At 35.8% G+C, this 15,971-nt stretch overlaps 1 protein-coding gene across 2 annotated transcripts in view; it reads right to left on the bottom strand.

The window, feature by feature from the left end:
- Positions 1 to 15,971, bottom strand: part of LOC137391813 (protein kinase C delta type-like) — a 57,082-nt gene that overhangs the window by 20,650 nt on the left and 20,461 nt on the right. For both annotated transcript variants that reach the window (XM_068078348.1, XM_068078347.1), the window contains exons 4-9: positions 7,197 to 7,435; positions 5,376 to 5,407; positions 5,128 to 5,251; positions 3,226 to 3,317; positions 2,278 to 2,405; positions 1,515 to 1,730 (exon numbers count right to left, since the gene is read on the bottom strand). In XM_068078348.1, the coding sequence (XP_067934449.1) occupies positions 1,515 to 1,730; positions 2,278 to 2,405; positions 3,226 to 3,317; positions 5,128 to 5,251; positions 5,376 to 5,407; positions 7,197 to 7,435 (831 nt within the window). The remainder of the gene's footprint in view (positions 1 to 1,514; positions 1,731 to 2,277; positions 2,406 to 3,225; positions 3,318 to 5,127; positions 5,252 to 5,375; positions 5,408 to 7,196; positions 7,436 to 15,971) is intronic.

Here is a 15,971-nt window from a genome sequence, read left to right on the forward strand (position 1 = left end):
ATTCAGTGAAATAGTTAAAAATAAAATCTAAAACTTACCTTCAAGTGTGTGTTTAGTATGCTAAACTTATTTAAAGTGAATTCAAAGCTTTTGTTATAAGTAAGTCTGTCTTGAAGGTAAGAACTCTCTACGGTACGTACTGCACATAAGGTGTTGCAACGTTACATTTTAATGCAGAGCGTAACCAATAAATACACTAAATATACTCAAGTCACTGCAGGTAACTATAGTTACTAAGGTTAACATACTATTTTGTAACAAGTTTTTAATATGTACAGTACTTGTATAAAAAATGATGATTTTTACCAGATGATGTTTGCATTATATAATTACTATATGATTTCTACACCCCTCCATACAATTGTTTCACCATACGATGCCAACCCAGGAATGGATTAAAATCGTATCCTGAAGGTGCATTGTACTTGGTCAGCCAAGAAAAGCTGATTTGCTGCTCGCTAGTGACAAAACAACGTCCTTTATTTATCAAACAAATATAATCACTGCTGCCACATCCTCAGCGCCGTGTAAACAAACAGGAAAAAGGTTTGAACAGTTTTAAATGAGCGTATTTTGTATGGCCTTCAGACATTGAACCTTGTCTATGGCAATCAGTACAACTGCTGACAGAAACTACCTATCAATTTATTTAAGGAAGAACCATAACCATTCTATTGAGAAGTAAAACTGACCTCTGAATGAGGCAATACAACAATAAGAGTACTGATAATGTTGACCATATGATAGGCTGACAAATAATAATAACATATTTCACGAACAGCAAAGATGTGTTGTAAATAGAGCTTCACGATATGGCGATTTAATTGTTTGGTAGCAATTTTTAAGGTAGACGATTTTGAAATCGCCACCATTTAGAACGTTATTGACAATCATATAAACGATATAATCATGTAATGGCGATTTATCTCACACCTGACTATATCGAATATTCTGGTGATTTTTAGAACTCGTCAACCTCTAGTTTTAACGCATAACACAGGGCTTTGGAGAAAATGACATTCTCTCCGACTCAAGCAAATGATCTATCTATGATATTTAAGAGTTTAAAACTAATATTTAGCAATTAGTTTATTCCATGTTTCAATAACACCTTTTGAACTAACTCAGGAAATAAATTATATGAGAAATCTAAATTTAAAGTCTAAATGACGAGGGGAGGCACGCAGATCCATAGAAACAATTATAGTAGTGTAGATGACTAGTTTATTCTATCAGATGCTAAACTCAATCTAGTAGATTTTGTCCGATATTTTTGGCATCGAAAATTCCTTTGAAAACTCGAAAAATTGCAGTAGGGTCTAAGATCCTACATGAACACAACTTCAGTTTTGTGGGAGTTATTTTTTCTCGTAAAATAATTATATGATGTAAGAGGAAACAACTCCTATTTAGATCATGTAGCACTCCCATGACAGCGCATGTATAATACAATAATAGCCATGACAGCCACAAGCAAGTACCACATTACATATTAATAAGAAATGAGTAAATACCTTTCCAAAGCTACCCTTTCCTAGAACCTTGAGAAATACAAAATCGTCTATCTTATACTTTATTGGACGAGGAGCAGGAATGGGTTTTCCATGTTCGTCTTTGTCAGGAGGCAGCCCTATGGCATCCCACAGTGGCTCATAAATGGCCTGATATTCTTCATCTTCCTCCTCCTCTTCTTCATTCGGCAACAAAGCCATCTTAGACATCGACATTGTCTGCAAACAAATCAAATGGTACAGCCAGATTTAACAGTAGTGTTATTGTCCCACTGCAAGCTAACTTGTAATTTACTCCTAAAGGCTGGTTCATGCTATAAACGCTGTATGCCAGTGTTAATCTCTCAATACTTTGGTGATCGTCTATGATAAAAATGTTCACATAACACAAACTCATACGCATTTACATCAGCAGATAGTCCGCAGCATACCATTCTCATTATACTAATATATACTAGAAATACTGGAAATACTAGTCCAGCATCAACTGCCATAGAAGAAAATATAGATCAAGCAATTCGCGATCATCATCATCGATCATCATCGCCGAAGTGGTATACATAGGAGTCTTTCATGAATGTTCGGCAAACTTTCGGGAATTCTTGATAGATGAAATATTTCCCGACGTATCAGAGCTGCCTCGATGATGCCATAACATTACGGTGCACACAATAGAAGAATAATAGCCGAGAGTACAATGCCGACATAGTGTGAACCAGCCTTTAACGAATAAGACAAAAAGGAAAGAGAGGACAAATCTATTTACCGGGTCAAGTTTAGAAACTTTTCCTTTGGTCTTAATAGCCCCTAGAGCATCAGAGAGCAGCTTCTGGTTGACTCCACATAAGTTTCCCATCAGCTTCTCACATTTCTTGTGACTGTTGACACCACAAGCTGCAGGAAAAGTGCAGAGCATGTCAACTTAGATAGTGTGTAGCCATGTTTAGCGTATGATAATGAAAAGAGCAGTTTACAAAAGCTGCAAGGTATAAATACGAAATAAAAAATGTCTTTAAAACTGGTATTAGCTTTTATTTTGGCTGTTTCAAGTACAGATAGATTTTCTAGATAAAATATCCACTGTTTATGTGAAGGTCAGAGGGTCAAAATAAAGTATTGTTTAGCTCTCAATCTATGATAGTGTGGGTTAGGTGTAGGGAGAGAATGCAGCTGCGGAAATTATGGGATCATAACATCCTAATCTCGCAGACAAGCTAATGTGGCTACTGTTATAGTTACTAGCACTCTGGTAGTCCTGTGCGCCGTGAGAGACCGTCATGTGTGTCAATAAAACCAAGAGAATAAGTGTGTGCACAACTATACTAAAATACATGAAAATGAACGATTATTTTAGGTGGTCGCGAGTTCAAATCCTGCACGATACAATCTTTTTTCCAACCTAAATCCCTTGCTCGAACAGATGGACACGACCCTTATTATAGCAAAGATTATCACACTTACCACTATTATAACGATTAACAGTATTGCAGATAAAAATCATAAACAATGCATAAGGCTATAAAGGCAACACGAGATCTTATTTTAACTATTTCATATATAAGACACCACTGCACTAGCATTATGCAATGATCTAGAACAGCTTCGACAATACAATAGTGCATAGATAATTATACACAAACACTGAATGAGAGTTTGAGCGTGCACATCTAGAACACACACTGGATTAAGTAATATCACTGGACGTGTTACCTACTTTCACACTTGAGGCCCTGTTTGATGAGCCCAACAAGGAGCATACCGCAGTGGTCACAGAATGTTGGAGTCAGGTAGTTGTGTATCTTGAACCTGCATAGTAAGACAACTTACATCAGAATAGCAAATGCACCAGCTTCTTGCACACGAGCTCGTAGTTAATGGTTTGAGACATGAGCGCTCTGAGTTATACAAATATTAGTGAGCACAAAAAAACTTACTTCAACGAGATAGTAATAAAACACGAATTTTAACAATTAAACTAGACCTCGGTGTTACAGGAGGTTTTTGTAATTTACAGGAGCGTGCGAGGTTGTCATCTGCAGATTTATGCTAAAAGATATTTGGTTCAGTAAAACCTGGTTTTTCTTTGTTTCATGGGTAAAAGAGACATTCATCAAGCCTGGAACAGTCATTTTGAAAAGTTATATGACGTCGTACATGGTACAACACCATAAAAAATGTTGACTCAGTTGAACTTGACGTGGCAAGATGAGCAGAGCTTAAGATGCTGTCTATTTTATAGCACCCACATGTCAGGCACAACATCCACATCATAGGAAACAAAGCTAAAGAGAGCACACCATCGCACATCATAGGAAACAAGGCTAAAGAGCGCTACAACATTTTCATCAATATGTCACCGTGAGTTGACATAAACAAAGGTTTTATGACAACTTCAAATATTGAAATGGTGAGCGTGTATTGACACAAGAGTATTTAGCAGATGTAAACTCCAAACTAGTGTGAAGTTGTCTACCCTGAAGTTGATTTTAAAAAGTTTTGGTACAACTCCGTTAAAATAGTGATAATGTAAGATATTTGGATGCTGAGAATTTAATAAATGTCTTACAATGTGACAGCAAATAGCTCCTGAATACATAAGACTGAGATGTTAAGAAATTGAAATTCAGAAACGTAGAAACAAACGTGACTCTTTTGTGGAAAGCAAACGATATTTACAATATGCCAGTGGATCAACCACATGTAGTCAGATGTGGTAAGACATTACGAAGTCAGGTTTGTGTTCCTACATCTTATAAAGAAGATATATGTTATATATCAAAAGATTTCTATACTGATAGATGTGGATAGTCCATGGTATAGGAGGAAGTTATGCATGGTGTGACTTGCTCTAACTTACTACTTTAAAGGTGACTTAGTGTATATATCTTTATAGTTTCTCAAGTTTTATTTTTAATATTTACCAGCTTCTCCATTTTCACTCATAAAATGAGAATGTTTCGCAAAACTTTGGACATCGTATGCTGGAAACAATGTGTGTGGAGACCAAATATTTGCTGAATTTTTATATTGTATATCACAATATTTTTAAGCTAACAATTGTCAATAGTACATGGAAATGCAGCTGTGATGAGAAATAAGATTTCAGGTGTATCTAGATACGAACTATCACTCGGTGATTGGCTGGTCAACTTTTAGATTGTTTCTTCACATTCTGTTTCCTTTTTATATCCTCACAACTTTTGCCACTAACAACTGTTAACGTTAGGTAACGCATGGAGCTTCCATCAGGCGAGAATTTTTAACGTCACGGAACATCAGTCTTATTATAGTACAGAATATTCTGCGAGAACCTGAAGGCTGTCAGCTTAGCGCAGTTGGTAGAGTGTTGGTATCCTACGCTGAATGTCACGAGATCGAGCCCTACGCAAAGCAACCTTTTAGCAAAAAAGATTACCATATGATCAAAGTTTTATAAGTATATAGACAGATAGGTCTCATGATGTAATTGCTAAGTGTAAAGAAAATAGCTCTACATCAAATCACTACACTTATAGAGATATAGGAATTATCTCTCCTCTTAACATAAAATAACTTCTTGCATAGAAGACTGTACATCTGTACTGTACATGTTGTACATCAAGACTATACAACCTACCGGTGAGGTATATTGATGCCCATTCTTTCTGTTATCATTTTAGTTTCTCTGCTATCCTTGGCATTGCCTGGGCACTGGTGCAGCACTTTAACATGGCATTTCTTATGCACAGCACAACAGCATGCTATCAACAGACAAAACGTGTCACGAACCTGAAACACTTTTTAATTTCAATGATATGCAGACACAAATGTAATAAACAGATAGTCTAAAATGATTTACGTGGAATAAATCTACAGAATACTCACTCTTGCATTTATAGCCCTGTTTATTCAGGCCCCTGCAACGGAGCATCACATAGTTAGGTAACACATAACTATCGTAACACTTTTTCCTAGTAGCAATGCAGTTGTAGGCTCACAGAATGAGTACACTTTATTCTAGTCCCACAAAAGAAACCAATACTTGCGACATTATACTGAGTCACTGCAGAACCCTCAGAATAATATTGCAAATAACCACGGTAGAGTAACCGACATATTGCTGAACTCTCTTTTATGTATAAACAGTTAACATGTTATCTACAGTGCAAAAAGTAGAGCAAATATGACAATCTTGACTTATGGCAAGATGACAACAGTGAGACGTTCTCAACACAAACTCGTTTCGTATAAGAGTTTCTCTTGTTCTATCAGCAACATGTTCAGTGTAGTTTACTAAACCATAATAGAATTAGTGGTGAGTTTGCATCAATACAGTAGACGCTCCTATAACGTACATTCCAGATAACGTACATAAAGTATGTGAAGTTTTCGCTTCCTAGTTCCTACTAGGCAAAAATTCCATATAACCTAAAGGGTCAAGTCAGACGAGTTTTCAACATCGATTTGAATATTAGTTTATTTCGCCGCACTTGCGGAAGAAAAAATGCCGTGCGCTTAGCGTACTATTTATGACATTCTAGTAAAAAAGTAACTATAAAATAGCGTACTTTCGTGACATTCTAGTTTGTCGTAATAGATCGTTAAATGTGTAGACAAAAAGGTGACTAGGATAGCTGCGCAATGGTTCATAAATACAAATCGATAGGTAAGTGTAGGTGTTACAGTGTCGGTCTACCAGTCTTATTGTCATGAGTTGGAGTATCGTCGACAATTATCTTTATCCTAGCCTTGACCCATGGATAGTAATAGACGAAGAACAGGTAGAACTGCTTTTATAGTAAAAAATATTGTTGTTTTGCTTTATTGTAGGCGTACAAAATATTTGTTATTAGCTTTTCTTTGCAAAATAGACTTTGCCGTTTAGAAAAATAAGCAAATTATTGTAAACAAACATCGAATATGTGCAGTTCCTATCAACTTGTTGTAAATTTACCTCAATCATGGTCTATAAAACCAGTGAGATTGATTATAAAATGAGAAAAGTTGTTGATGCAAACCAATAATTTTGCAGTTACGGTACAGCTCACAAATTAAAAGAGTTAAATAAAGTTTACTGTTTTTGCATGACCAATTGGGTGAGTTTGGAAAAATCTTGGAACGGATTAGGCAATTTACATGTATTTTAATGTTCTTACAACGTAAATTTCCTCTAACGTAAACGTTCCTGGAACGAATTATTTACGTTATAGGAGCGTCTACTGTACTCACGTTTTAAGAAAGAGCGAACAACTACTGGCTTTTGTAGCCATTTAAACTAAATAAATTTTATAAAGATGGAAGCTAAAACTTTTTTACATCCACCTTGAAACTTATTTTATACTCAGATTTCCAACCTTTTGTTCCAACTGTGGAGTTATCTGTAGGCATATGACAGCCTCAAAGGGTCAAAGGATTAATAACTCCTAGCAAGGTCAAAGAGCTAACAACTCTTATAGAGTTCTAAAGATCTTGCACCCTTATTTAAGTTAAGGCTAACTTTTATTAAGGCCAAGAGCAAATAACTCCAATGATTGTCAAGGGCAAAGGGTACTCCTGCAAAGAGTACTTCATAAAAGCTGCATATTTATTTTATAGAGAGCAGTGCTTACCACTACAACCCTACCCTTTCTAAGCATAACCACCTGCTAAACATGTCACCAGAGTAGTTGGGTACAAGCTCCAGCGTACCAAGCAATATTCACTCACCACATGAATTCGGAACAGAAGGAACAAAACACAGGCTGGCGGAAAAAAGTGGCAATAAACTGGTGATCTTTAACCTCATGAAGCTTAGCGTGCTTCACGGCTCCCTGGCGTCTGGCAATACCACCAGTGTTCCTCTTCTCAGCGACACTCATCTCTCTATCCTTCTCTGCCGATGGTGGACTCGTCTCCGAGTAGAACCTGATCTGCAGTTCGAGGCGTCCGACAGGGCTCAGATCCAACTGCAGTAATAGCGTTCATAGAGGTTCATAAAGGCTGCAGACAGTAATGTAACTCGCAAGGCTAATGAAAGATGACAGCTTTTAGATAAACCTTTTTATGAAATTACCCTTAGTCCAGAGAGAGGCAACAGTAGGGAATTCACAATTGATGCAAATTAGGTTTTTCTTAAAAAAATTATAAGCTGGAGACCAAAATATTAAACAATCATTATTAAAGTACAACAACACATTTAAACATCAAAATAAAATAATAAAAATAAAACAATTTTGTTTATGAAAATACACAAAAATAAAAACGTATTCCACCACAGAGCTCAGGTTAAATCATGAAAATGCTAATTTAAAGGTTGTGTCAACAAGAAACTAAAAAGGTTTACTGATATTCGTTTAGTAATTATTGGCAATTCTAACATGTTACACCTTGAGCTCTGTTACTCACAAATAATTACTAGCAGTGTTATATAGTTGGTAGCATTGGAGCCCAGTCTACCCTGACATCTATTAATAACATAAGACTGTTCATTTTTATAGTTTCTATCTTGTTAGCAAAGTCAAAGGGACACAACTCTACAGGGCTAGTTGAAATCATTTAGTGTCAAAAAACAAAATTATAAATTGTTTGGTTTTTTTCTGGCCTTGATGAGAATCTCAGCAAGACTTTAAACAACATATCGTCATACCATACTAGAATAAACTGCGTATATAAATGTGTATAGCAGTACATATCTGACCACGTTATAAAATACAGCAGAGGTAAAATCATCTGAACACTGGATTGACGCAGATAGACAAATGATTTGGAACTGAATCATACTCCCATTGCAAAGCAGCTCTTAAATTCCCATCTCAATTTTTTGGAGTAATAATATACTTGAGAAGAGTGTAAATTCTAAGTACAGACTCAGACTGGCATGAAGGTATGATATGAACAGAACTTATTAGTACAAATATTCTTGCCATTGCTACCTAAATGTCGGTCCAATGGAGGGGGCCTGTTGTTTGCAAAGGGGGAGGTTGGGGTGTGCAAGAATCAACCGGGATGACAAAGAAAGCATGTTTGTTATATCGCTTCTATACATAAACAATAAACACCATACCAATAATAATATCATAATTATCCATCCTGAAAATGATCAGCGCATTTCACTTACTCACAATGAACCATGTTTCAATCAAATAGTAGCAATGAGACAGAAAAGGTCAAAGGCCATATAGTAAGTTGTTTTTATATGTTGTTGCTGTGTAAAAACAGTGGACTCTTCTTAGAATGGTCTTCTAGTAACATTCTATTTTCATATATTTTGACTATGTCAGTTTTTCATAGTTTTGAGCCGTTTTTGTTCATTTAAAACAAGAGGGTGTGAAATTGTCCGCGTCAGTCATATCGTTCAGCGATGACAATAAATAGAAAGTGCTAGACTAATGAAATGAATTTGTAATTCAGACAGACAAATGATGGAAGAAAATAAAGGACTAAACATATTTTCATAGCAACCGGGCACTAATAATCTTATTGATAAGTATGTGACTTTTTGGGTAATGACCGGATGCCAAGCCAATTTATTTAATAAAATAAATTGTCCACTGAAGAAGGGGGCTTGAAATTGCCCCCTCCCCATGGACAATTTATTTTATTGTCCCTTTATTTACTGATAGTGACTACATCGGTATTCGGATGCACGAGGATACTCCCTCATGGATTCCGTCTAAAGTGAACTGAAGGTAAAATTAAGCTTATTTATGAAGGTTGCATGTTCGTGAAACATAAAGAACTGGCCTCTACCCCGTCTGAAACTAAAGCCGTGAATTGTATGCTATAAATCTCCAAGAGTCTAACACATGGCGGTTTTCAAAGTCTTTTGCTCAAATCTTGATAACGTTTTCTTAAATATTTTTATAGTTTATTATTTAAAAAGGTAGCAGTTACCCTATAGGAGCAATTGTCTGGAGGCAATTGTCCGGATATAGCCAAGTGTTAGACAGCCAAAGTCAAGGCAAAGAATCAACAAAACGTACTTTTAATATAATTTTCTACTCACTACCCCGCCACGTCACCATTTGCTGATGTGATGACAATGTTTACAAAAGGCAAAAACAAATATAGCCAGCTCTGTATTTCCAATAAACCATTGTCACTGAGTCAACAAGTTCATCAAATAGAATAAAAGAAGGTATTGCTGTAGTGCGGAGGAGCAAGTATTACATTCGCAAGCATACTATGCCCACAAGCACCTTTGTTCATACCAAACCCTGCGAGACGTAGTAACACCCACAAGATAATGAGATCTTAAGAAAACCTCACTTTAGGCAATATTAGCCCTCGAGTCGGAGAGGTATAGTCATTCTAATGGCTCAAATCCTGTTATTTTGTCGCTGCAACATTTTGTTCGAAATAGGCTGATCACGTTTTCATTATTTATGCAAATACATGTATTGTACTTTTGACCGTCTTAAAATGTGAAGTTTGATTTTTTAATTTATTTGTCATGGCAGTAGTTTGAACAGTTGTATAGACGGAGGTTTACGCTAAGCAACTCACTAAGTGTAAAAATACAAGCTCAGCCCATCCTAACAAAACCATCGATTTTGTTGTCGACAAATAAGCGGTTATATCGACAATTTAGATTGGTGAACACATTGCGTACAGAAATTAAGTCCTCCCTCAGCCTATGTATGGCTAAATTTAAATTTATTCTGTAAAACATGCATGTTTTTAAAACTAAATAATTTAAAAAATAATTAAATTAAAGAATAATAACCTGGCAATACATATATAATTTTTATTGAAAATAATAATTTCCTTGGCTAATAATAAGTGGTAGGTCAGTCTATTCACAAACCACAAAATAGACTGGCTTGCTGCCTTTATTTAATAATAAATAGGCTGTATAACAGACTATTTTTCTAGAATGTGCTAGAAACTTCCTACAAAACTATCCCATGCAAGTAGTAAATTGCGAGACACCAGGATGAACATACGATAACTAGCAATCTCTCTGTATTGAGTTGCATCTATTTATTGTAAACGAATAACCAACAGCAAGTGGTGTTTAATTTTTGGCTATTACACTTTTTCATTATTTATTAATGCATGGTTGTTTTATTTAAATGTGTTTTGCACTGCTAATAGTTAAGTTTTACTAATCATTGGTTGTTCTATCAGAAATTCTGTAGTTCAAATTAAAATAGGCGAATTGCGTGCATAGATATTTTCTCAAGTTCTCAATATTTTCCATGGACACATTTATGATACACGACACAATAATAGATGCAATATATGTGAAAGGCTAATAGGGTTGTTTAGTGTAATTTTTACCAGACAGTGTATATGGACAAGCACCGTTAAATTTTGGTCGTTGCGGTAAATATACTCAGAATATATAGCCGAGATGTTTAGACGCATGCTTGTGCAAATTAGCCTAAGTCGGCAGGTACCATGTTACGATTGGCGAACTAAGTTTAACTTATGTACTTGGAACATACTATATAGGCTATACGTAATACAGTTTATAATGAATATGTATAAATGCTCACCCGCCTCATGTTCTTTATCTACTCTACCAGTTAACTTGCATCTAGCTGTATATTTTGATAAAGAATATATACTGCACTGCAATGTCAGGTAATACTGAATACTGACCACAACAAAACTAATGCCGACAGATGATTTGATTATTTTTTAATCTTTCTACAGATAATTAAACGATAAACCATGACTTTACAGGCCGATGGTCGGCATCAATATTGTAAGCAAATACTTTTCATGGCATAGACAAACACTTCAGCACATTGATGCTTCCTAACCATGCGTTTGTATTGGTTAATGCTGTTATAACCGAGCCCGCTTTTTCCTTTTTTACCGCATAAGAGCATAAGACTGCGACCTATGATAATTTGCTGTGCAACCAAAAATACGAAATAATTGAAAACAATGCCTTAATTCGTACTTCATCGGGCAATACATAGCTGCGTTGGTTAAAGAGATAACAAGCACAAGTATGCCTAAAGCAATAGTCAATGTAAATAAGCCTTTAGAATGTCTACATTAGACTAGAGAACTTATGATATCACTATATTATTTCCCATTATTTTTATTTCTACATTTGTGTCACAGGTTTTAAAGTCCTGCGTAAAATATGCCCAAAATATTTGTATTTACCCTTCCGCACATATGGCAAACCTAGTTTTCTATTCTGTAACACCAACACACTACACCAATCATGTGTTTCAGTTTATGAACTTTCTGTTGCTACAACCTTCAATGCACTATACCGACTCCTCCGCAATACTGTTAGATTACCCACTTTTAAAACATTTATACTCATTCAAAAATTTCGTAACTTTTTTCTTTTGGCATGTAAAGAAAAACATCATTTTGTTGGTGATTACTAACCTTTATTAAAATGAGAGTTGTCTCCGTCTGTAGCCACAATAAGAGTGTTAGGAAAAAATATCGCACCGCATGAGAATCAAACCTGTTTATTCAGATTGCCATCCATGCGCACTACCATCTGCATCACTCAAACACCCTTCCACTTCTGAGAATAATTGTCCGTATAGTTATTACATATTATGATCTCTCACGGCACACGAGACTACCAGCGTACTAGCGCCGATGAAACTTTATACATAGCAAGAATAGCAACATCAGATATATTGGGAAACGGTCTGACTCGGCAAGTTTAATGTTGCGCAGCTGATGACCAAAGGTTGCTTTACGCTTTTCGAAGAAAGGAATGTTGGAATTTTTGCAACAGCTTCTCCTGTCGTGACTTTTAAATGCCATAGTAAAGTATTAATAGCCCAGATTGATGTTTATTTTAGCACATTACATGCCGCATATCATGTTCAGTTCGCAGACTCTGACTTGATTTCAGAAACAGCTGTCGGCGATAGTATTTCCCTAGTATTTCCCAATCCGCCATATCGCAATTCTAATGCTAATGTTAATTTCTTGTAACTATTACTATTGAGGTCATGTCTTGTACAAAAATGAACGCTAACAAGAATTTCATACAACCATTAACAACATAGAGGATAGCCCCATACGTTTGCCATCAAAAGCATGCAACTATATACGTGCGCCATTTTCGGAAACTGCATACCCACTTTTAACTACACGAATACATTTATATTGTACTTACATATAATTTCAGTAGTGCCAGTTGTTAGTGGCAAAAGTTGAGGATATAATAAGGTAACATAATACGAAGAAACGCTCTAAAAGTTGATCAACAAGTCTCCGACTGATAGCGCGTAACTCGATACACCTGAAACCTTATTTCTCATCACAGCTGCATCGCTATCCACTATTCACATCTGTTAGCATAGAAATCTTTTGATACACGACAAAAAATTGCAGCAAATACTTTTCTCGACATATGAAATAATAAAGTGAAAATGAAGTGAAAATTAAAAGTGAAACTTGAAAATATAAAATTACTAGAAAAATAAATACACTAAGTTACCTTGAACTTTATCTCGTGTAGGTTGGAGTGAGTTACACCGTGCACCACTTTCTCTAAACCGCTCTTAACTCTAAACAACTCTAACCTATACATTGCCTAACCTATACTTTTTGCTGTCTCAAGTAAAATAACAATAAAAAAACGTTTTTACCGAATATTACTTATTTAGTTTCTTACACATAATTTATCTTTCAACATTTAGTTCTTCATATAGTTCATACAGAACTAGCGGTATGCCTGGTGATGCCCAGGAGCTCTTTCATTCGCAATCAGATAGGCAATCGCATCTTACTAAAATGAGTATCAATGGCTGTTTCGGACAGACGGACACGGCTCTTATTATAGTAAAGGTTAGTAATGATCAACAAAATGATGTTTTGCTTTAAATGCCAAAAGAAAAAAAATGGCTGCAAGTAGGTGTTTAAGAAGGTGGTTTTCAGGATACAGACACAAGTTCTCGGCACAAGAAGGCACGAATCAGATGCGCTTGAAGTTTGGATGAAACTGTCCAAAAAATGTAGAAACTTAAAGCGGTTATGCGGAATAACTGTCTTTTGAGCTTTTAAAAGGAGTATTGGCTGCAACATATGATGGTTTCGACATACTCTATTTTCATGTGCCAGTGTTTATACAATGTTAGCTTGATTTTCTGAATGCTGTAACCAGTTGCGCTCTATTTTTGAAATAATTAATGCTTCTATGTTAACAAATGAACTGAAATTCGGTGATAATATGAGAATGCTTAGTCTACATAACATGGTGCTAAGAGATTGATACACACCACCATGCGTAGCATAGTTCAACAACACTTCAAACTAAACTAGGAACAGATCAGTGTGGAAATCATTTCACAAGCATAAGGAGGTTACTACTTCTAAAGAATGACTTAGGAAGATTGATGAGACAACACATACCCTCTGGTAAACTAGACAAACTGTCAATATTGGAATAGCTGAAATAGTTGGGAAGGAAAAAAAAAGACTTTTTGCAGTATGACATGCTCTGAGAGTGAATAAACGAAGACACAACACCCTACAAAACTACATTACCTGGCAGCAATGCTGGTCAGCGTCTGCAGAGCCACCTTCGGAGATAACTACAGGCAAGAGAGTGATTGATAAAGTGAGTGAGCCGGAGTACACAAGCTGCAGCGGAGGACAAAGGTCACACCGAGGATTCGATACACAAGCCTATGTTCATTATAGTCATCAGAACATCCCGAGAGATTAACAGAAGCTAGCCAAAGGAAAAGTATGTGCGATCAATATGATGGAGGAGATAAGTAGAAACAAAGGGAAGCTAGGTGGAAAGGGGCATGTGTGGCATCTTTTCTTTCTCTGGGGCAATGAAACCTCCACAGACCCTTAGCTACTGTATATGACCACAATTACTGTAAAACCTCTAATTGAACGCCACCTCTATTTGAACGCCACCTCTATTTGACCACCACTACGACAGCAGGGTTGAAAAATAGAGCGCCACCCTCTATTTGAACGCCACCTCCATTTGACCGCCACTTTGACTATCTCTGATGTTTATGAACCCATAGTATCAAACGATAAGTAGAAACGTGTCCGCAAAAATCGTATTAATAATGAATCGTTTACATTATTAACAATCAATTTTCTCGTTGTCCAACTCCAAAGCTTTTCACTTTTTCTTCGTTAAAACTTTGAAAGCAGCATCATAGAAATAATCAATAATGGTCTCAGACTAATAGTAGTCCCTTGTTTAACGCGGTCTTAATACTTCGAAGTACATGTACCTATACAAAAAATGGTTTAAAATTACATTGGTAGATGACCTTTGAAAGCAACTCCATAGAAATAATTAATATGTCTCAGGATAATAATAGTTCCTTGCTTAACGTGGTCTTTCTACTTCAAAGTAGCCTACATATATAAAAAAACAATTTAAATTTACGATGGTAGATAAACTTTTAAAGCAACACCATACAAATAATTACTAACTATCTCAGGCTAATAGTAGTTCCTTGTTTAACATAGTTTTAATACTTCGAAGAACATGCATATAAATAAAAACCGTTTGCAAGTTTTGGGCCAAAGTTTACGTTTAGCGAGCTTTAGCGAGGTTTTGCTCTGCCAAAAAATTGTTTGAACACTAATATCGACTGTTCAGCAGTGCAGAAGAAGAGTTGAGGCCACAAGATATTGTGGAAGGTATTGGACAACTAGAAAATGTTCATTCCATAGAAAGCAACATTCAGAACGCGGCTATCCGAGCAAATGATGAAAATACTTTTGTTTTAAAAACATTAATTTTTGTCCCTGCATGTAATATAAGTATGGTTCGTTTATGTCACATGTTCATCAATATATATTTGTATCATTTGATTGATTATCATTATATAACCTATAAATATGTAGATTTATAGCATGTTATTTAATAGCATCCTTGCAGCTATCTTAACACGGCTTACAATTGATCGATGCTCATAACTCCACATCTATCGCACATAAAAAGCTAGTTTTGGCTGCAAAGTGTAGCAAACATATTAATGAGTGCAATGAGCTTTTTTGCAACATTGTTAAATATAGATATAAATTTAAAATATGTCTTCAAACTTAGAATGAAATAAAAATTGAAAATGCTAACAAATTGCAAAGAAGGACACAGGCTATATTATCATTGCAGGCCAATTGCAAGCAATAGATATCAACTGGTAGAGATACTTTTCGGTTTTTCGATGCATATTTATTAAGAGATCTTTGACAAGTTGGAGGTAAGTTGGCAGATTCATTGCATCCAAAAGGATTAATATTGCTCCACCAGAAAAAGAAAGCAAAATAGAGGCGACAGTCGTTCGCTTCGCCTGTAACAGGGCTAAAATTATCTTCCCAAAATTCTGATGAGACTTTTGAAAATACACCCCCAGCCTCTATTTGACCACCGCCTCCGATTGATCGCTACTAGAAAGGAAGGGTTAAAAAATAGAGCGCTCTTACGTTCAATGAGAAGTTTCACGGTATGTCATCTCTACAGACCCTTAGCTACTGTGTACATATATTAGGTCAATAGGCTGTTTGACTAAAATGCAGAAATTATAA

The sequence above is a fragment of the Watersipora subatra genome, chromosome 3 (genome assembly GCF_963576615.1).
Source record: "Watersipora subatra chromosome 3, tzWatSuba1.1, whole genome shotgun sequence".
NCBI classification, from domain to species: Eukaryota; Metazoa; Bryozoa; class Gymnolaemata; order Cheilostomatida; family Watersiporidae; genus Watersipora; species Watersipora subatra.